This window comes from Hyaena hyaena, unplaced genomic scaffold, assembly GCF_003009895.1.
Source record: "Hyaena hyaena isolate Hyena2069 unplaced genomic scaffold, ASM300989v1 scaffold_487, whole genome shotgun sequence".
Lineage (NCBI taxonomy): Eukaryota > Metazoa > Chordata > Mammalia > Carnivora > Hyaenidae > Hyaena > Hyaena hyaena.
In genome coordinates this window covers 325482-348382 of record NW_024081118.1, presented here as the reverse complement: position 1 = coordinate 348382, position 22901 = coordinate 325482, and the positions used below count along the sequence as shown (strand labels likewise).

At 40.6% G+C, this 22901-nt stretch overlaps 1 protein-coding gene across 1 annotated transcript in view; it reads left to right on the top strand.

Moving 5' to 3' along the window:
* The window catches only part of LOC120246756, a 619236-nt gene that overhangs the window by 569359 nt on the left and 26976 nt on the right, over positions 1 to 22901 (top strand). The window contains exon 3 of the mRNA XM_039254381.1: positions 12170 to 12239. Within this exon, the coding sequence (XP_039110312.1) occupies positions 12170 to 12175 (6 nt within the window). The 3' untranslated portion in view covers positions 12176 to 12239. The remainder of the gene's footprint in view (positions 1 to 12169; positions 12240 to 22901) is intronic.

The window sequence follows — 22901 nt, the reverse complement described above, 5'->3', positions numbered from 1 at the left end:
TATCCAATGAGATGATCAGATGTTTTTTATTTTTACTCTTGTTAACGTGATGTATCAGGTAGATTGATTTGTGAGTATTGAGCCATCTTGCATCTGTGGAATAAATCTCACTTTGCATAGTGAATTTTTTTAATGTATTACTGATTTGGGTTTGTTAATATTTTCTTGAGGATTTTTACATCTATGTTCATCAGAGATATTGGTAGTTTTCTTTTTGTAGTATCTTTTTTTTTTTTTTTTTTTTGGTTTGGACTTCAGGTTAATTCTGGCCTCACAAAATGAATTTGGAAGCTTTTTTCCCTCTTCTATTGTTTGGACTAGTTTGAGAAGAATGGGTCTTAACTCTTCTTTAAATGTTTTGAATTCCTGTGTGAAGCCATCTGGTCCTGAAGTTTTATATTAGGAGTTTTTAATTACTGATTCAGTTTCATTGCAAATAATTGGTCTGTTCAAATTTTTTATTCCTTCCTGATTCAATTTTAGAACATTATATGTTTCTATGAATTTATTCATTTCTTTTAGGGTATATAATTTGGTGGCATATAATTTTTCAAAAATTCTCTTCTAATCCTTTGTATTTCTCTGCTATCAGTTGTCATTTCTCTTCCTTGAATTCTGATTTTACTTATTTAAGTTCTCTCTCTTTTTTTCTTAATGAACCTAGGTAAAAGTTTACCAATTTTGTTCATCTTTTCAATGAATCAGCCCTTGATTTCATTCATCTATTGTGTCTATATTTCATTTATTTTTGCTCTAATCTTTATTATTTCCTTCCTTGTACTGGCTTTCGACTTTCTTTGTTCTCCTTTTTCTATCTCCTTTAGGTGTAAAGTTAGGTTCTTTATTTGAGATTTTTGCTTCTTTGTGTCTTAAGGTAGGCCTGTATTGTTATAGACTCCTCTCTTAGAATAGCTTTCACTGCATCCCAAAGACTTTGGACTATGTTTTTAATTCCATTTGTCTCCATGTCCATTTGTTAATTTCCTCTTTGATTTCTTGATTGACCTACTTATTGTTAAGTAGCATGTTATTTAGCCTCCATGTGTTTGCATTCTTTTCCAATTTTTTTCTTGTGATCAGTTTCTAGTTTCAGATTGTTGTGGTCAGAAAAGATGAATATATGGTTTCAGTATTTTTAAATTTATTGCAACTTGTTTTGAGGCCTAACATGTACCTATCCTGGAGAATGTTCTGTATGCACTTGAAAATAATGTGTATTCTGCTATTTTTGTTTGGATTTTTCTGAATATATGTTAGGTCCATCTGGCCCAATATGTCATCCTAAGCCATGGTTTTCTTGTAAATTTTTTGTCTGGATTATTTGTTCATTGATGTACATGGGGTATTAAAGTCTCCTACCATTATTGTATCTCTGTTAATTTCTCCCTTATTATGCTTAATAGTTGCTTTATGTATTCAAGTTCTTTCTTGTTGGGTACGTAGATATTTACAATTATTATATTCTCTTCTTGGATTTTGCTCATTATCATTATATAGAGTCCATTTTTGCCTCTTGCAACACTCTGTTTTAAATTCTATTTTGTCTGATATAAGTATTACTACCACAGCTTCCTTTTTGTTTTGTTTCTTTGTTTGCTTTGTCTTTTATCTGCATGTCAAATATTTTCCATCCCTTAACTTTCATTTGATCTTAGCCAAAAGGCCGAGAAGTGATTCCATCCCTTAACTTTAAATCTGTAGGTGTTTGGGATCTGAAGTGAGTCTCTTGTAGGCAGCATATAGACAGGTCTTACTTCTTTATCCATTTAGGCACCACAGGTATTTTTATTAGAGCATTTAGTACATTTACATTTAAATCAATTATTGGAAGGCATGTACTTATTGCCGTTTTGTTACTTCTCTATGGTTGTCCTTGTAGTTCTTCTGTGTTCCTTTCTTCGCTTCCCTGTGAATTATTTCTTTTTATTATTGTTATTTTTATTTTGTTTTTATTATATTTTATTATCGTTTTTTATTTATTAAACTTGGATTCCTTTATTGTTTTTTTGTGTATGTGTATCTATTATAGGTTTTTGATTTGTAGTTACTCTTGAGTTTATATATAACATCTTATCATATAGACGTTTATATTAAGTTGATGGCCACTTAAGCTTGAACACATTCTAAAAGCTTTAAATTTTTACTCCATTCGTTTTTTTCATGGACCTGATGTCATAATTTTCAGTTTTTCATTTTTAAATCTCTTGGTTCAGTTGTGTAGATATAATTGATTTTACTGCTTTTGGGCTTTAAACTGTATACAATCTATAAGTGATTAATCTACTGTCTCTCTTCTATGTTTGCATTTACCTGTGATTATTTTTCCTTTGCTAATTTTCTTATTCCTAGTCATGGCTTTTATTTTTTCCCATTCAAGGAATTCCCATTAGCATTTATTATAAGTCTGGATTAGTAGTGATGAAATTCTTTAACTTTTATTTCTCTGTGAAATACTTTATTTCACTTCTATTCTGAATGAAAACCTTGAATCTTCTTGGTTACAGGATTTTTCCTTTCAGCACTTTGAATGTATTATGCCACTGCCTTGGGGGCTACAAAATTTCTGCTGAAAAACTCACCTGATAGCCTTATGGGGTTTCCCTTAAATGTAACTGCTTGCTTTTCTCTTGCTGCTTTAAAAATTCTTTCTCATTACTTTCTTGCCATTTTAAAACTATGTGATGTGGACCCCCTTACGCTGATTTTGTTGGGGATCTCTGTGCCTCCTGGTTCTGGAAGACTATTTTCTTCTCCAGATTAGTGAAGGTGTAATATATTACTTTGTCAAATAAATTTTCTCCCCCTTCTCTCTCTCTTTCCCTTCTGGGACCCCTATAATGTCAGTATTATTACAATTGATGATGTCACTAACTTCCCTTAACCGATTCTCATTTCTTACTATATTTTTTTCTTTTTTGCCATTTGGCTTGGTTGCTTTCCGTCTTCCAGACCCGATTCATTCTGTGTCTTCTAATCTGCTATTGATTCTCTCTAGTGTATTTCTATTTCAGTTATGGACTTTTTCATCTCTAACTGGTTTGGTTTTATATTTTCTATCTTTGTTGGATGTCTCACTGAGATCCTCTCCTCTTTTCTCCAGTCTAGTGAGTATCTTTTTGATCATTACTTTGAATTCTTCATCAGAGCATATTCATTTCATTTAGCTGTGATTTTGTCTTTTTCTTTCATTTGGAACATATGCCTCTGTCTCCACATTTTGTCTAACTCTCTGCAGAAAGTCAACTGTGCCTCCTGCTCTGGAAAGCAGTGGCTTCATGAAGAAGAGGTGGTGCCCTGCAGTGCAGTGTCCCTTATTCACCGGGAGCAGGTGCTGCAGCTTTGTCTTCTGTGTGCATTGCATGTGCCCTACTGTGGCGGAGCTGTGGTGCCTTCAGCCCAGGTGGCTGCACTGGCCCACTTTGCCTCTTGTGGGTACAACAGGCAGGGCTTTGTCCCTGCACTGTTAAGGGGCCTGCCTATGGTCATCAGGAGCTTGTTTTTGGACAGCATCAGCGGTCGGACCAGATGCCTGTCCTCAGTCCAACAGCTCGGGCTGCAGCTGCACTGATTTGCAGGGTGCTCCCCCGTGTGTAGCCAGCTATAAGGTTCAGCTCTAGGACTGCCGGCACAGTGACATGTGTGTTTATCTTTCCCTCTCCCCAGGGCAGGAGTCTCTTTGGAGTGGTGCCAGTCCCTGCTGGGGTTGCTCGTAGCATGTCTCAGGGAAGAAATTCCTTTGGAGCAATGCCTGCTGTGTGGAGCAGGTTGGGTGGGGCAGATCCACAGAGGAACTCAGGGGTGAAGCACACAGTGCTAGAATACAGGTGGAGGGTGTTCACACTGGTTCCCACATGTGTCTGGCTATCTATGCTAGAGTGGGGACACAGAAATGGCGACTACCAGCAGTTTGTTTTGGAGGATTCTCCTAAAGATCCCTGCCCACCACTCCCCTCAGGTATTTGTGAGGAAATCTCTTTCCCATATACCCCAGGTGCTTTTCAAACTACTATGTCTATATTGTGTCTCTATGGGTTGTTTATTATGTTCTGTCTTTAAGCAGGGGGGTTCAGTTTCCCATTGTCTTTTGACTCTCCCAGAGCTAAGTCTGCTGATTTTTAAAGTACCCAGATTTAAGCCTTGCTGGTTGTAAAAATTTGCAAAGTTCTACCTCATTGATTTTCAAAGCCAGATGTTATGGGGAATCGTCTTACCCGTCCAGATGACCCTGCCTGGCATCCCTGGTGTGCGGTCTAATCTTCTTGCCCCTCCCTGTGGCGTCCCTCCTGTTTGTGATTTTTCCGGCTCGATATTTGGCTTCCAATCATGTCTCCACCCCTGTTACCCATACTGCTGTGGCCTCCTCTCGGTGATTAACTGTGGAAAATATGTCCTCAGGGTACACATTGCTTTCAGAGTTTGTTGTACAGATGTAGCTATTATCTTGATGTGGGGGGGGGGGGAACCAGGTGAGGTCAGGATCCTTCTCCTTTGCCACGGTCCTGACCTCCTTGATCTTGTTTTCATTTTTAATAGCCCATTTCTATTTTGTTCCAGTAAAATTATTACCTACAACATATAGTATGTACTTTGTAAACACTAGTTTCCTAACTTTTCTTCAATTTTTGCAAAGAAATAAAGATGAATTCAATACAATGGCTAACAAAATTCCAGTGGGGTTTTATGAGGAAACTTTAAAAAGTGATCTTGAACTTTGAACATGAGGGCAACATTTTATAAATACTTGGAACAATTTTAATGATAGTAGTTGTATCACAACTACTGATAACTGAGAAAGAATATTTACTAGATGATGTCATGGACACTAAGCAGGATCCAATTCACACTATATACAATAATAAACTCTAGATGGATTAAAGCCCTAATTGGGATATATAAAGCTGTTAAGTTAATGAAGGAAATCTAGGATGATATTCTCTTGACCTTGGTAGAAAATTACAACTTAAGACCTTAAAAGTAGAAAAAAACATTAAAATTGATAAATTTTTCTTTATTAAAGTTAAGAAATTACATTATTTTCTTTATTAAAGTTAAGAAATTCTCTTCAGCTTTCATACCATAAAAGTATTTGCAACATTTAAACTTCCCTAAAATTGTACTATCTAGAGTAAAACTGCTCTACTCCAATGAGTTAAAGGACCCAACAGAGAAAGAAACAAAGTCATGTTTAAGAAATTCACAAAAAGAGGGGCACATGGGTGGCTCAGTTGGTTGAGCGTCTGACTTCGGCTCAGGTCATGATCTCACGGTTCGTGGGTTCAAGCCCCACTTCGGGATCTGTGCTGACAGCTAGCTCAGAGCCTGGACCCTGCTTCAGATTCTTTGTCTCCTTCTCTCTCTAACCCTCCCCTGCGCACACTGTCTCTCTCTCAGAAATAAATAAAAACATTTTAAAAATTAAAAAGAAATTCACAAAAAGAGATTGGGAAATGACCAGATAGTACATGATGAGAGTTTCAATTTCGTCATAGAAAAACACAAAATGCAACGAATATGTAGCACTGATATTCTCTAGAATAGAAAATTTATAAAATCAGTATCAAATGTTGACCAAGATACAGAGTCCTAGGAATCTTCATGTACAGCTGGTAGGAATGTAGAGTTCTAACCACTTTATAGGTCAATCATATAGTAGTCAAGTGAAATAAACATGTGTATAATTTATAATTCAGCCATTATAGTTCAGGTTATATTCTAAAGATGCTTTCTCTCAGATTCATATCATAGCATATGCAAGGTGATGCTTTCTGGTATTTGTTCGATGCTAAGCTATGGGAAGCATTGATAGGAGACTGGATAATGACATATGCTTTAATGTTGAGAAAAGTTGAAGGAGACTTAGGCAATATAGATATGAATTTCAAATATTGGGTAGATTCTGAAAAAGAAAGCAGACTGAGAGTTTATAGCACAAAATACCGCTTGTAAAGTATTTTAAATAGAAGATGTCGAGATAGAAGAATAGTCTCAAACATACTTCAGAATAAGTTATTTTGTTTGTATAAAGACACATATTATTACATGAAGATGATGCCTGCGGTAGGGAGAGCAAGCAAAGATGCAGGGAAATGAATCATAGCGTAAAACAAAGAAAGGCTTGGAAAGAATGAGGCCCATGTGAGATGAGGCGTAGCATATGATACAACACTAACCACGTATATCACAATAGCAATTGAGAATGTTGAGACAGAAGATAAGGAAAAATAAAAACAAAACTTTAAGGCACTTGAACCTCTTGTACTTTTTTGCTCTGTCTATTAAAATCAGTTAAGGCATAGGCTCCTCCCTCTGGCCCTGAATGCCGACCACTCTCCATCATTGATCTACCATGTCTCACTTTCTGTATTAACCAGGATTCTTCATTTTCCAGTTATAGCTGCCAGAAACAAAATAAATTGAGTTAGGTTATATCTGTTATTATCAGTTTCAAGCTACCAGTGCTTGCCATCAGTAGGACATGTGGTTCGGAAGCTCACCAAGGTGTACCAGGATGGACTGCCTTACCAAAAATACAAGGAGGTGTGAAGTGTACTTTCTCAGCCAGGAGAAGTACGTCGCAGTAAACAGCATTAGGCAGGTATAGGTAAGTGGTGAAGGGATCTGGGCAGGGCAAGAAGAGCATTTGCTAGACTCATTCATTGACTCACTCATGCTGCAATTATTTCCGCTCTGCCCTGTAACCAATTTTTTTTTCAGAGACTGGCCAGTTATAATTTCAAAATAAAATTAAAGCAAAAGCCTTCAAATAACAGAGTATTACCCATACCCTGAGTCAGAACTTAGTTCGCATTAACTTGCTTCCTGTCAGGTTTAACACCGGCCATGGCAGTAGCAAGATAGGCTGCTGTAAATCCTTGAGACCCAGTCACCTTTTGTCATGTGCATTGTGATAATCAGTGTATGAGTCAAGGTTCTCTAGAAAAAAAAGATAGGAGATCTGCTGAGAGCAAGCTGGAGTCCAGGAGAGCCCATGCTGTGGTCTCGGTTCACGTCTGAAGCTCTGAGGACCAGGAGAGCTCATGTGTGAGTTCCTATCCAAAAGCCAGGAGGCTCAAGGCCTTATAAGACCCAATCCTTCAGTTCAAGTCCAAAGGCAAGTCATAGAGCTGGAAAAAATCAGCTGTAAGAATCAAGCCTTTTTATTCATAGAAAGGTCAGCATTTTTGTTATATTCATGTCTTCAACTGATTAGATGGGACTCACCCACAGTAGAAAGGGCATTCTCCTTTACTCAGTCTATGGAGTAAAATATAAAGTCCATCCAAAAATGCCCTTATAGGTTAATGTTTGACCAGATATCTGGGCAACTTGTGGTTCAGTCAATTTGGCAAATGAAATTAACCATCACACAGGATCAGTTAACCCTACTGGTTTATTAACTGGTTTCCTTGCCTATTAGTTTGAAGAATCTACAATAAACAGGTGGTAGTCATGGCTTTAGATTTAAAAGGAACTCTGATTTTGTCTGTCCCCTTAGACTGTTCTAATCCACGGGAACCTAAAATTATTTGGATAAGAAGCACAAATTTCAGGGTGAGTCACTAAGAAAGATGACAAGAAATGGCACACTGAGTTCCTTCCCTTGGTTTCTTCACTCAGGAATGCTAACTATGAGGTAGAATGCACCATTGTTCGCCTCCTCCATTCCACAGGGCATGTTCACCAAGATGCCACTGAAACTGTGCCTTTAAGGGCATTCTGATATCGTATCGGGTTGGAACTTTCTGGGTAGCGGGATATATGATGTAACTAGTGGATTTCATGATTATTTAAATACTGTCACACTTCCATTGCTGGAACATGTTATGTGAGGTCTCATAACAATAATTCTGATAACCAACTCGCCAAGGGTGAATGTCTTGGAAAATAGCGCAATATCTGGAGTTTAGTGTCAGTTTGTGTCACTTAGAGTTTGGATGTTGTGACACCAGCTACTTCAGACTTGGTTGGAGGGAGCTGTGATGCTGGACTGTGCCCTGCCTCTATCCGTGTCACCATAGCTCAGTAGTGGAAATAATGGGGCCAAAGGCAGAGACTGGCCAAACCCCACCAGACCAGTCATCTTATCGTCTTATCAAGTAGTTGTTCAACACCTCCTTTGCTCTGGATGTTTTTTGGTAGGCATTACATGAGAAATAAAGATTAACACACTTGTCCCCACTCTTCTAGATCCAATCATAGGCTTCTTTCCCAGGTGACTTTTGTCTTCAGTCTTCCAATCTCACTCTTAGACCCTAAATAACTAGTGAAGCCAGTGGATAGGAGTTTGTCTGTAGAGTATCTTGATCCAGGCCATTCATCTCTTCCACCATTGAAGATCGGGTGTATTGCTCAAAGCTGTGCCAGCCACTGGTAGACATGTCACTGTCCCCCACTGGCCAAGAGCTGCTTCTAGGATTCCAACTCTCTGGTGCTTCTGGATGGTTGTGCCTACAAAGATGGTGTCTTTGCTGGTCAGAATAAAATCCCTCAGGTGTAGAGTCACAGGTATTGACTTTCAGAAAGGCTTATAGGGGTAACTGCCAGGGCGGTATCAACAGGGTACTGATAGCCTCTGCTTCAGAAGGAAAAATCGTAGTACTTGTCTCTAATTTCTTTCCTTAATCTTTGTTACTCTCCAGCGATCTATACATTTGATGTGAAATATCTGTACCCCCTCAATCTTTGTCTTCATGATCTGTTCAATGTAGTAATTGCCTCACTGCACTTAACTGCCCTTCTTTAAAAATGCTAAATATTTGTTTTTTCTTCTTTAATGCCACTTAACATATTTAATCTGACTGTGGGTATTTTTCAACTATATCATAACAACCTCCAGATACATACATGCATTGGAATTAAGCTCTGAGGTTTTTGAACACAAAGATAATTTCTTACTCACCTCTGCATCCCATATATCTAAAAGAGTACCTGGTACAAAGGAGGTACTCATTAAGTAAACATTTGCTAAATTATATTCAGTTGAACATTCCTATGTTTGTACTCCTTCAAGCAACTGTGAAAATGTTAAGTGCAGAACAGGTATTCTGAATTACCTGTTGAATTGAGTTGCATTAATAATCCTAAATTATATTTTTCCTTCTCAGACTTTGGGTTAACTTTTGGTTCTCTCTCTACCACTGTTCAATAAAAGCCAATGTAAGAAATATTAAAGTGGGTGGAAAGTTGATGTGCTATTGATTGGTTGTGCAATTGGATAAACATAGTGATGTGGAATGTTTAGTGACACAGACGAAAAGATTTGGAGTGGAGGAGGGGGTCCTACCCAGTTATGTTTTGAAGTTATTACTATCTGTTACCTTCATGACCCCAAGCCCAATACTGATAGTACAGTTTTTAATATATAAGCTTAAAATCCTTTTTTCAGAGAATGTTGGGAAATTGGATCCTCGATTTTTATCATTTAATAGCCTGCTCGTCTTACACTCAATGGTCCTCCAATCTTAAACCGACCTGCTTTCCGGGTAGCGAAGGTATTTCCTTAAGATGTAAGCATGCAGAAGGACTGGTGTCTGACTTGGTTATCTTCTGTGGAAACCGAGCCCCATGGCAGGCATGTGACTGTCATCCAAAGATGAGAATCTATAGTATCAGCTCGGTACTAACTGCTGGTTGGTTGATGAAAACACTATAAGAATACTCAGTTTTGCATGCAAAATTGTCGATTGTCAAATAATTATAAGATACGAGGCAATGTGAAAATGGGGTAACTTGCTGTCCCTGAGTCATACTTGTCCATGACTGTTTGCCTCTGACCTGGCTGGTTATACCATAGAACTTCACCTCTTGCGTTCAGCTTCATGGTTCATTTTTCCTTACCAGTTTTTCATTTCATGGATTCTTCTTCTTTTATTCTTCTGTTAGTACTTTCACTGTACATGTTGTGTTTTAGCTTTCCCTGCCCCGTCTGTTCATCCGCATGCATTCTCCGTGATGTCCCTTTTTCTCACATACACGGACAAGTCTGGAACACTTCACCCCAAAGCTGCCCCCAAAACCGAAACAACACCTGTATGATCTGCAAAGAAATTCTGCAGATATGACAGCTTAATCGTGCCTTTTCTTCCTACATATTTGCAAATAGAAACTTAAGATTAAGCAATTTTTCTAATGGCACTAGGTATTTTAATAACGTGGTCAGGATCAAGAATCAGGTCTTTCTGTTTTCAGCCCCACTTGTGGTTGATTTCTGAGTCTACAGCGCTTTGTTCAATGCCTGGAAAATAGGTGTTCGATAAAGTATATATTAATGAATAAAGAATACATAAAAATGAAATAAATCTCAAACCCTTAATCAGTTGTTTAGGTTATTTTTTTAATTTTGCAAATGCTATATTCACCACAAAATATAATTTAATATACTGAGAGTAAAAGGAGAAATAGCAAAGTAGTGTAGACCGGTGATCTCCAGAGTGAATTGCTTGTCTCTCGGGAGGTGTTCAAGGTGTCCACTTATGGCACAGAGAAAATATATCAGGGTTTTAGATATGATTTTTGTGTAAAAAAAGGGTAGTGTTTTAAAAGTCAAACAGTTCAAAAAGTTTTAATGAAAATGTCAGTGATCTTTACCTCCTGTCCATCATTCATCTCTGTTGCCAAAATAAGCCATCTGTGTTCTTCTTAGTTATTTTTCTTGGCATTTAATCCCATATTTCTGTTTGTATTTGCTTTGTAACTCACCTTATTAAATCCCATATTTGTACATTTTAAAATTTGCATAAAATAATCATACGCTAGGACACACATATATTATTTATATGTAATTTATAAATGTCTGCATGTCAAAGGCATCTACAAAACCGTGGTCTAGACTAGAAACGTGAACCTCTACAGCAGTCAGGGAGATGATCGTCCAGGGGCCTGAGCAGAGCAGAAAGATCATTTATGTTTTTGAATACACTCTAGGAAAAGGCCACATTTCCTCTGCAGGCATAGTCTAAAGGGTCTCGGGAAAATGGTATTAGGGGCTATTGGAATCTTTTACAACATGCCTTGTGACCATCTATAATTGAACAGAAACAAGATAAATGTAAGGTAGACACCAGGGGTTGAAATCAATTCTTTAGCAAGTGCACTTGTCTTTCAGCCAAATGCTCATCACTATTACTTCTCACCCAAAGGCTTTCTTTCATACTGAATCTAGTCTCCTTGCAAACTCGGGCACTGGGAGTTAATGTCATTAGTGGCACTTGGCAAAAGTCATGAAGCCACAGGGAACAGGTAATTATTAATGGCATAAATAGTCATAAATTTATTTCTTAAACATGGAATGCCTGCAGCCTTGTTTTCTCTCCGCATCCCTTTGAACCAGAATCAATTTATCATTGTAGCTTTCTGGTATACGATTTTATGTCAGACGGCTTGCACTGAAAATGACACCTTCCTTTTTGAAGGCATTTTTACCTCTCTCTTATCTAATTGTTTAAGAATATTCAGGGGCGCCTGGGTGGCTCAGTCAGTTAAGCATCTGAACTTCGGCTCAGGTCATGATCTCACGGTTCATGGGTTCAAGCCCTGTGCCGGGCTCTGTCCAGCTTAGAGCCTGGAGCCTGTTTCCAATTCTATGTCTCCTTCTCTCTCTGACCCTCCCCTGCTCATGCTGTCTCTCTCTCTCTCAGAAATAAATTTAAAAAGATTTTTAAAAAAAGAATATTCATGTATCATTATATCTCCCTTCAAAAAAATCAAATGGTAGTTATTCTTAACAGAAATTCATTTTAAAGCCTTATTCCAGCTTGATTTATCACTGAAATCCCAGTCGTAACTCAAATATGTTACTTGGTGACTCAGTCTGTGGACAAACTGACTCTACTCTACTTAGAGTAAACTCTTGTACCATATAAGCCAGTGTCACCAGACTCTTGCAGACTTCAGGGTGTTGGCATGTTTGAGATAGGACGTCACTGTCACACTGTGGCATCGGCACATGGCACATGGCACTTATTGACGGAATAAGAACTCCAGGCATCTAGTGGCAATCTTGAAGCAACAACCTGGCATTGGTCACCAGCTGCCTTAACATATTTCATACCCTGCAAAAATTTGTAATTAAGAGGCAGGCATCGAATAATCACCATGAAAATGGAGCCCAGTGTTTTGTCTGTTTTCATTTTCTTTCCTAACCATAATTTGTTTTTTGGCTGTTTTCCAGAGGTGATGTGTCCCGACAATGAGTATAGCAGAAGTTGGAAAGACAAGAGGTGGATTTTCTACTGCTCCCTGTGAGTAACTCCTGAATTTATTTTCTGCCTTTTGGTATCAGGGTTTCTTACTCATTCATGTCTTCCAGAGAAATCTTACTAGGGCCTCCTGAGTTGTAGATAGAAATGTAAGTCAGCAGAGTTTGCCCCAAAAGCTCTGCCAGTGTAGTGAGCAAGACGGGAAGGTCAGCACACATGAACAAGAGTGCACACATGCTGTTACAAAGCAGGTGAAAAGGGAGACCGGCCAACAAAGTCTCTGATTCTCTCCAAGTGACCAGGTCTGGGATTCAAAGAGGAGTAGACATGGCTGTTGGGTTGTGAAGGTTGAAAACAAGATTTACAGTCAGGAAAGCAGGTGGGTTTCCAGAAAGAAAGAGTAACTGGGGACATAGAATAGTGCCTGCAATTTGTTGAACATCCACGATGTGCCAGGCAAGGACTTTTCACAAACGAGCGTTGATCTTATTAAGATCATGTTTGTTCTTTCCGTTTCACTGAACAGTTTTGTGAGTCAGAGGGCATGCCACGTGGCCAAAGCCATGCCTCTAAAAGTGGCTGAGATTATATTTGAACAGAGGTATGTCTGACTGGCTCTGAACTTCCATGTTTCCAAAACAGCACACTGCTTCTCTCTCTACAGGAGAGGAAGAAAGTGTTTTCCTTCCAGCCGAGGACTCTAATCTTTTAAATTTCCAGCATGTGGCAACGTTGTGAAGAGTGACAGTACACGGGAATGGATGGCTGTGATCATTGTTGAATGCTATACTCCTTGCGTATTGCAACACTATTAATGCCACAGCTGTGGGATTTAAGGTGCCTTTCTGGGAGCCTGGAGCTTTAGGCCATTGACTGCATTTTAAATAGACACACAAAGGTTTATATAAGGAGCCTTTTCCGTGAATGTTTTTATGGTTATATGTGTATGTGTATCTATCTCTCTAGTTAATTTAGTATTCGTCTAGCATTCAGAATGAGGGGCATTAAATCTCTCGTATCTTCCACGAAGTTACCAATTCAAATGAGCCACTTCATGATCCCCAGCTAGGTGATGAATTAATCTGTGAGATGTTTACAACCAGCTTTGGTTACTGTTCTACCTGAGCTGATTACTTCCTCGTTGGGCAGTAATTATACTATTTTTGGTAAACAGCATGACTTCTTTTTTTTTTTTTTTTTTTTTATTCATTTCTAGGAGAGAGAGAGACAGACAGCGTGAACAGGGGAGGGTCAGAGAGAGAGGGAGTCACAGACTGAAACAGGCTCCAGGCTCCGAGCTGGCAGTCAGCACAGAGCCCGACGCGGGGCTCGAACCCACGAACCGTGAGATCATGACCTAAGCGAAAGTCGGACGCTTAACCGACTAAGCCACCCAGGCACCCCTTTTTTTTTTTTTTTTTTATTCATTTCTAGGAGAGAGAGAGACAGACAGCGTGAACAGGGGAGGGTCAGAGAGAGAGGGAGAAACAGCATGACTTCTGGGTTTTCATCCCAGCTCTGCCATTAAAAAATGTAACCCAAGACAAGTAAATCAGCCCCAAAAGCTTGCTAGGTAGGTAAAGTGGGGATTTTTATTCGTTTCACTGGACTGTTCTGAGGATTAAATATAAACCGATCCAGTATGTAAACTCTAACTCTTAAACATGTGGTGTGTTTTACATAAAAAAACAGTTATTGCTCATGATTATTATGGGAATAATTGCAATATGTAAATTAGCCTTCTCCATCAATAGCTGGGTAACTTCCTGTTAAGAAAAGCTCAGTTATTCAGCCAAATATTTACCAAATGGTCAGCACTGTGTTCAAATTCAAAACATTTTATCATAAAAATAGTATTTTCACTGGTTGAGGGAACTTGAGATCTAGAGTAAAGCTCCTTGTGTCAGACACCACATAGAACAAGTAGAGAGCAAGGGAAAAATAAATATAAAAGCTCATCACATGGTTTGGAATATATCTTCATCAGGGTTGAGATCGGGTCTCTAATTTTCCACTTTGGTGGGGTCTTTGTCTGGTTTTGGAATCAAGGCAATGCTGGCTTCATAGAATGAGTTTGGAAGTTTTCCTTCCATTTCTATTTTTTGGGGGCGAGTTTGAACAGACTAGGTATTATCTCTGCTTTAAATGTCTCGTAGAATTCCCCTGGGAAGCCATCCGGCCCTGGACTCTTATTTGTTGGGAGATATTTGATTTTGGATTAAATTTCTTTGCTGGTCATGGGTCTATTCAAATTTTCTTTTTCTTCTGTTTCACTTTTGGTAGTTTATGAGTTTCTAGGAATTTGTCCATTTCTTCCAGATTGCCCGATTTGTTGATATATAATTTTTCACAGTATTCTCTTATAATTGTATTTCTGTGGTGTTGGTTATGGTCTCTCCTCTTTCATTCTTGATTTTTTTTTTTTTTGATCCTTTCTCTTTTCTTTTTGAGAAGTCTGTCTAGCGGGTTATCAGTTTTGTTAATTCTTTCAAAGAACCCGTTCTTAGTTTTGCTGGTCTGTTCTTTTTTGTTTGTTTGTTTCTTTATCATTTATTTCTTCTCTAATCTTTATTATTTCCCTTTTTTCTGCTGGCTTTCTGCTTTATTTACTGTTCCTTTTCTAGCACCTTTAGACGTAAGGTTAGGTTGTTTATTTGGGACTTTTCTTGCTTCTTGAGACGGGCCTGGACTCTAATATATTTTCCTCTAAGGACTGTCTTTGCTATGTCCCAAAGGGTTTGGACTCTCGTGTTTTTAATTTTATTTGCTTCCATGTATTTTTAATTTCTTCTTTAATTTCTTGGTTAACCCATTTTTCTTTAGTACGATATTCTTTAACCGCCATGTATTTGAAGGCTTTCCAAATTTTTTCTTGTGGTTGATTTCCATTTTCATAGCGTTGTGATCTGAAAATATGCCTGGTATGATCTCCATCTTTTTGTCCTTGTTGAGGGCTGATTTGTGAACCAGTGTGTGATCTGTTCTGGAGAATGTTCCATGTGCCCTCGAAAAGAATGTGTATCTGAATGTATCTGTTAAGTCCACCCTGTCCAGTGTGTCATGCAAACCCATTGTCTCCTTGTTGATTTTCTGTTTAGATGATCTGTCCATTGCTGGGAGTGGGGTGTTAAAGTCCTCAACTCTTATTATATTCCTATCAATGAGTTCTTTATATCTGTTATTAATTGATTTATATATTTGGGCGCTCCAAGTTGGGGGCATAAATATTTATAATTGTTAGATCTTCTTGCTAGATGGAGCCCTTACTTATGATGCAATGCCCTTCTTCATTTCTTGTTACAGCCTTTGTTGTAAAATCTAGTTTGTCTGGGAGGTGCCTGGGTGGCTCAGTCAGTCAAATATCCAACTTTGGCTCAAGTCATGATCTTGTGGTTCATGAGTTTGAGTCCCACTTTGGCCTCTCTGCTGTCCATGCAAAGCCCACTTCAGATCTTCTCTCTCCCTCTCTTTCTGTCATTGACCCGTTCATGCATTCTCTCTCTTTCTGTCTCTCTTGCTTTCTATCTCTCTCAAAAATAAACAAACATTAAAAAAAAATAAATAACATTTAAAGAAAGAAATAAATAAAATCGAGTTTGTTAAATACAAGTATGGCTACTCTGGTTTTCTTTTGACATCCATTAGCATGATCGATGGTTTTCCATCTCCTCACTTTCAATCTGCACACGTCTTTAGGTCTAAAATGAGTCTCCTGGTAGGCAGCATATATATGAATCTTGTTTTTCTTTTTTTAATCCATTCTGATACCCTGTGTTTCTTGATTGGAGCATTTATTCCATTGACATTTAGAGTGAATACTGAAAGATAATGAGTTTAATGCCATTGCGTTACCTGTAGAGTTGGTGTTTCTGGTGATGTTCTCTTGTCCTTTCTAGTTTTTGATGCTTTTGGTCTTTTTTTTCCCTCCACTCAAAGACTCCCCTTTAAAATTTCTTGCAGGGCTCATTTAGTGGTCGCAAACCTTTAGTTTTTGTCTGGGAAACCCTTTATCTCTCCTTCCATTTTGAATGACAACCTTGCTGGATAAAGTATTTTTGGCTGCATATTTTTTCCATTAAGCACGTTGAGTCTAACCTATCACTCCCATCACTAGGTCTGCTCTGAACCTGCTCTGTCTACCCTTGTAGGTTAAGGACTTTTTTTTTTTTTTTTTACTTTGCTGCTTTTGCAATTCTTTGTGTATTTTGTGAATGTTGATTGTGGTATGTCTTGGTGGTGGCTGTCTTTTGGTGAATTTAATAGGAGTTCTCTGTGCCTCTTGGAATTTATTTCTGTGTCCTTTCCCAGATTAGGGAAGTTTTCAGCTATAATTTGCTCATATAAACCTTCTGCTCCTTTTACTCCTTCGTCATCTTTAATCCTTTGATATGAAATGTTATTACATTTTTATAAATCTCTGAGTTCCCTAAGTCTGCCTTTGTGTATCCTGACCTTTGTTTCCTGCTTCTTTTCAGCTTCATTATTTTCCATAATTTTATCTTCTCTATTGCTAATTTGCTCCTCTGTCTCATCCATTCTCATTTTAATGTCCTCCATTTGGGCCTGCATCTCGGTTATAGCGTTTTTAATTTCGTCCTGACTGAGCTTTAGTTCTCTGATCTCTGCAGAAAGGGATTATTTGATGTCTTCTGTGATTTTTTTCAAGCCCTGCTAGTATCCTTATAATTCTTTTAAATTCCAGTTCAGACCTCTTACTTCTATTTGCATTGATTACATCCCTGGCCACCATTTCTTCCTCTTTATTTTGAGGTGAATTCCTCCATCTTATCATTATGGAGGAAGAGAAAAACAACAATAATAATAATAATAGAATGATATAAAAATTAAGAATTTTAAAATACAGGAAGCTAGATCATGTGTGTTTTGATCTGCTTGGTATTATAAGCTTAATAGAAAAAGGAGAATAGAGAAAAGAAGAGAAAAAAGTAAATAGTAAAAAAATTTCGCTCTTTCTGTATCCAAGAAACAAAAGAAAAACAACAAAACAAAAACAAAATAACAAAACGAGCAAAAGAACGGACAAAAGCACCCCCGTGAAGCTGGATCCCATCTCCCCTGGAGCCGGAAGTCCGCGGCAGCCTGCGGAAGGCGGGCTCGGGAAGGGGCGGGGCGGGGGCGGGGGAGGGGCCGCCGCTCGGGGGCGCAGGCCGACCTGCCCACGTGCACACGCGGCCGGGCCGGCGCAGGGGGCGGACCCGGTGCGGGGGCTCCGTCCGCCGCGCGGCGGCGCTGTTTGACTCACCGGGTCCCGCAGTGCGCGGCAAACGGTGGCAACGGCTTCTCTCCGCCGTCTGGTCTCCAGGGGGCGTTCCTGCCCTCAGACGTGACCATCCCCCCCGCGTGCCGCCCGTCAGCTCCCAGCCTGCCCCCTGCGGGCGTCCAAACCGCCCACCTGCCCGGCAGCGCCCCCTCTCGAGCTCGGCCTCGGGCCCCGGGAGTCTCCGAACCCCATACTTGAGACACCCGCGGGTTGGAAGCTGCACGGCCCGGGGGGGCGGGGGGGGGAGTGTCTCCGCGCAGCGGCCACGCGGCCCGGAAGCGGCGGTGCCCCTGCCGGGGGGGGGGGGGGCCGTGCACGGGCGGCGGCCAGGGGGGGGGGGGGGGAGGGTGTCCCCGCGCAGCGGCCACGCGGCCCGGAAGCGGGGGTGCCCCTGCGCAGCGGCCTCGGCTCGGGGCTGAGGGTGGATCAGAGCAGCCGGCGCCGGGGTCGCTGTCCTCATGGGGGGGTGGTGACCGCGGCGGCCTGACGGTGGGCTCACCTCCACCAGACGCCCTCCAGGCCGGAAACCGCTTCTCCACGAGGGACCAGGGGACCCTCAGGCGCGGTGGCTGCTCCCGGGACTCCGCCCTGCTTTGTCGCCGGCACCTCGGGGCTCTGACCTCTGAGACCTCACACCCAGCGCCCCGTCAGCGGTTCTGGGGGCACGTTCTCGTCCAGCCCCCAGGTCCGTCTCCACCTTCTCTCCAGCTGCTCTCCCTCCGGGGAGGTGCCTCTCCCCTGCGCGACACGGCCCCTCCCCTCCCAGCCCCTCCCCTCCCCAGCCCCGCTCTCCTATCACCTCTGCCCTGCGCGACACGGCCCCTCCCCTCCCCAGCCCCTCCCCTCCCCAGTCCCGCTCTCCACCCGTGCCCCTCCGCCATCTCCCCTGCAGCTATGCAGACGTTCTGTGAGTCCTCAGACCCCTTTCAAGGCGCTCCAAACAGCTGGACGTGGATCTCGCTGAGTTCGAGGCACAAGTCTGCCTGCTCACTACTCCACCATCTTAACTGCTCCTCAAGGGCTGAGAGTTTTTAAATTTGTTTGTCCACTGATCTTCTCCAAGCACAAGGAAAAGTATCAAGTACATCATAGTTACTCAAAAAGTATATAGTGGTTAATACGTTGCTTCAGGACCACGTACTACTGGATTGCAGGCTAAACTACAACATGAGTGAGAAAAAATGTCAGTAGGATAATGTTTATGAAAAGCTTTATGGAGAGAAAGTCCTGCAGAGCCGTGAGGGAGGAAAGCCGCGTAGGGAAAAGGTGAAGAGAAGGCCCCCCAGACAAGCCAGGACAACCCCAGGACTGCCTTTGTCCGTTGGGTCAATGTCCACAGTGAGTTCTGTAATGAAAAGGATTCACATCCCTAATTTTAGAAAGAAATGAAAGAGGGGAAAAATTAAAATCAAAGAGGAGAGTACATTATATGAGTTAAGTTTCTTGGTTTGTTTTTCTTTTTTTTTTTTTTCCTGAAAAATGTATTTGGATAATAATGAGGTATCCTGAATCCACTGGGGTTTGGGACATACCTGTTGGGACTGGAATCAATTTTAGTCTCAATATATCCTTTAGGTTCATCTGCAAAATGGGGTTATTGCATGTATCTAAAGGACTGTTATGGAAATTTGTCAAGATAATGCTTTTAAATGCCCAGAAAAGACCCTGGGTCCATGGTGCACGACAAGTAAATGGTAAATGTTGCTGCTCTTTATGGAGATGCTCCTCTCTAGAGAGGGTTTTTTTTGTAAGACACCACTTTCATACACTATTTTCAGCATGCTAGTACCTAAATCCATAGTACTCCATCAGCATATAAATATATTTGATACCATTATGGTATTAGGTAAAGCCGCTTCAAAAATTTTTATTTTAGAATTAGAAATAATACACTCTAATAAGATCATGTTTTATTTACTTTAAAACATCATTAGGTATGCCTGGTTAAGCTCAGTCGGTTAAGCGTCCTACTTTGGCTCAGGTCATGATCTCGTGGTTTGTGAGTTCAGGCCCCACGTAAGACTCTGCTCTGACAGCTCAGAACCTGGAGCCTGCTTCGGATTCTGTCTCCCTCTCTCTCCCACTCATGCTCTCTCTCTCTCAGAAAAATAAATAAAGGTTAAAAAAAATTTTTAACTTCATTCTTTTATTTTTATGGTCTACAATGTGTTCAATAATATTTATAATGTCCATACCAGGAGACAAAACGAAGCAATAAGATCCTAAGTTAGGGGTAATGTAGCAAGTAAGTAAAATACCAGCTAGAAGCCAAGGAGTTACGTGCTCTTGTAGTCGTATGCATGTGCTCATACAGGAATGAAGGAAACAGTAATTCTGGGGGATCCCAGGGTCGTAACATTTGAGCTAAGTCATGCAAGAGAATAAGGGACAAGCTCTCCCTCATGGGCGAGTAGCCTGTGCAGTCACACAGGACGTCGTGTTCAGAATCACGGGCAGGATTTTCCATTGGAGGCAGGACTTGCTTCTCATGTGGAAAGAAGGTAAGACACCCCATCATATCCTTTCTTAATCATGTTACTTTCATGGATTAGCTAATCTCTTGTGCTGAAAATGAAAAGAAAGAAGCACAGGGAAAAATAGGGCAACTGATAGTTTCCTTTTGTTTGTCCTTACTCATGAGTTGGCAGAAACTATAGTGTCAGTAGAATGGGTATGAGGTAAAAGCAGCTGACAGAGCCAGGGAAATAGCCAACAAAACAAAAAGATGACCTACAAAACAAGAAAAACATTGCAAACCTTGTGTCTGATAAGGGGGTTAATATCCAAAATCCATAGAGAACTCATAGTACGAAGTTGGAAAACAAAATGAATAGTCTAATTGAAAAATGAACGAAGGAATGAAGTAGACGTTTCTCCAAAGAAGATACACAGTTGGCCATCTGCTATGAGGAAAGGTGTCCAATGTCAGTAACCATTAGGGAAACGCAAATCAGAACCACAGTATGATTTCACTTCACACATTTCAAGGTGGCTAGTATCAAAACCACAAGGAAGAGTAAGTGTTGGGGAGGTTGTGGAGAGGGAGGAAGCTTTGTGCACAGCTGATGGGAATGGAAACGGCTGCAGCCACTCGAGAAATAATATGGAGGTTCTTCAAAACGTGAAAAATGGAACTGCCCTACGACCCAGCAGCTCCGTTCCTGAAGGAAATAAAATCTCTATGGTGAAGAGATATCTGCACCCCCACATTCACCGCAACATTATTTACAATAGCCAAGACGTGGAAACAACCTGAGTCCATCGATAGATGAATGGATAAAGAAAGAAGTTGTGGTGTATTTATACACACACACACACACACACACACTGGAATATTACTCATCCATTAAAAAAGGAAATCCTGCCATTTGTGACAACATGGATGGATGCTATGTGAAATAAGTCAGATGGAGAAAGACAAAGAGTGTATGACTTCACTTATATGTGGAATTAAAGAAACACCCGTCCAAACAAAACAAAAACAACAATCAAACTCATAGAAAAAGAGAGAAGATTTTTGATTACCAGATATAGGGACGTAAGGAGGAGTAATTGGATGAAGGGCGTCAAAAGTTGCGAACTTCCAATTGTAAGATAAATACTACTGGGCATGTATTGTAACGTACAGCATAATGACTATAGTCAACACTGCTGTATGGCATATTTGAAAATTCCTTAGAGAGTGAACCCTAAAAGTTCTTATCACAGAGAAGAACATGAGGTGGTAGATGTTAACTAAACTTGTATTCATTTCATGATATATGTCAGTTGTTATGCTGTGGGACGTTAACTGTCGAGACCAGCTCTGGCCGGGATCCCAGGGTCCCTGAAGGATGGACGGTGTCGGCGAGAGAGGGGTGAGAGAGGCCCGAGAGTCTTTCTGGTCACCAGGCAGGCATCTCTGCTCTGACTGGGGCTCAACTTTATTTTATAATTAGGTGTTTGGGGGACGGCACAGAAGTGGCATTTGCCTTAGACAATGATTTCTGATGACAAATTTCTTTGATATGTAAGAATTTCCTAGAACATAGGTTAGTAGAAGACTCCTGGATAACCTTATCAATAGTGATTGAGGTAGGGGATTTAGGTGCTTATCTTATGGGGAAGGATGGCATCTTTAGCACACCAGAAAATGTTTTTAGTATAAGAGGGTGAAGTTACTTCTCTGTGACCAGGGGTCAAACAGGTCTTTCAGGAAACACCTCTGCTCCCATAATCACAAAAGAAGAAGTTCCTCAATAGTTTCCTTCACATGGAGTAATCAGCATATTCAAGGCCAGAAAATGCTCCATGCAGAAACATATGTGTGGGTTTTGATATTTTCCTTTAATTCTAAATTAGGCTCTTTGTCTCAGGGCCAGACTCAAGCCCCCTTTATTATGTAAGTCTTGGATCTGCTAGGCCCTTAGGAAGAGCCTTTTAACAATCATCCACAGAGCTTTCGTCTGAAATCTCTTTGGAAAAGGCAGGGACATGCCTTTCTTTATGAACAATCTGTGTGGGGAATATGGGTCTGATCTGGAATATTGTGAGGCCTGGTCAATACCCGCAGGCTCACTTCCAACATGAGCCAGTAGTAGCAGGAGATACCAGTTTTCCTTTCTCATGGCAGGAGCTGTGCAAACACTGCCATTTCCTTGCTGTGACTGTCATCCAGCGAGGCCGGTGCGGCTCCCGGCAGTAACTATATGGTGATGTATGCCAGTTGCGTCTCAGTAAAGTTGGGGGAGGGAAATCTCAGATGACATAGTTGTGTGTAGTCTTTCCGCTCTTCTTTCAGGAGTGTAACACAGACGTGTACAAGCTACTGAATACAAATGGTGCAATTCCAGTGATCTGCATGTGAATTAAATGTTTTCGAACTGGCTTTTCAAAACTTGTGTGTTTATATTTAAAATTAGGATTGAACAATATAAAGAATAAAACAGTGATTTTATTTTTCTTTGGTTAGGACATTAAATAGCAAATTAAAAGAAAACAAATTAAAAAAAAACAGCTATGTCAAATCCAGATGGACTGTTAAAGAAAAGAGAACGTTTTATGGATTTTAAAAGTTTTTTAATGTTTATTTATTTTTGAGAGACAGAGAAAGACAGAGCATGAGCAGGGGAGGAGCAGAGAGAGAGGGAGACACGGAATCCAAAGCAGGCTCCAGGCTCCAAGCTGTCAGCACAGAGCCCAAGGCAGGACTCGAACTCATGAACAGTGAGATCCTGACCTGAGCTGAAGTCGGACGCTTAACCGACTGAGCCACCCAGAAGCCCTGAAAGTTTTATGTTTTTTTTTTTTAAATGTTTTATTCATTTCTAGGAGAGAGAGAGAGCGTGAGCAGGGGAGGGTCAGAGAGAGAGGGAGTCACAGACTGAAACAGGCTCCAGGCTCTGAGCTGGCAGTCAGCACAGAGCCCGACGCGGGGCTCGAAC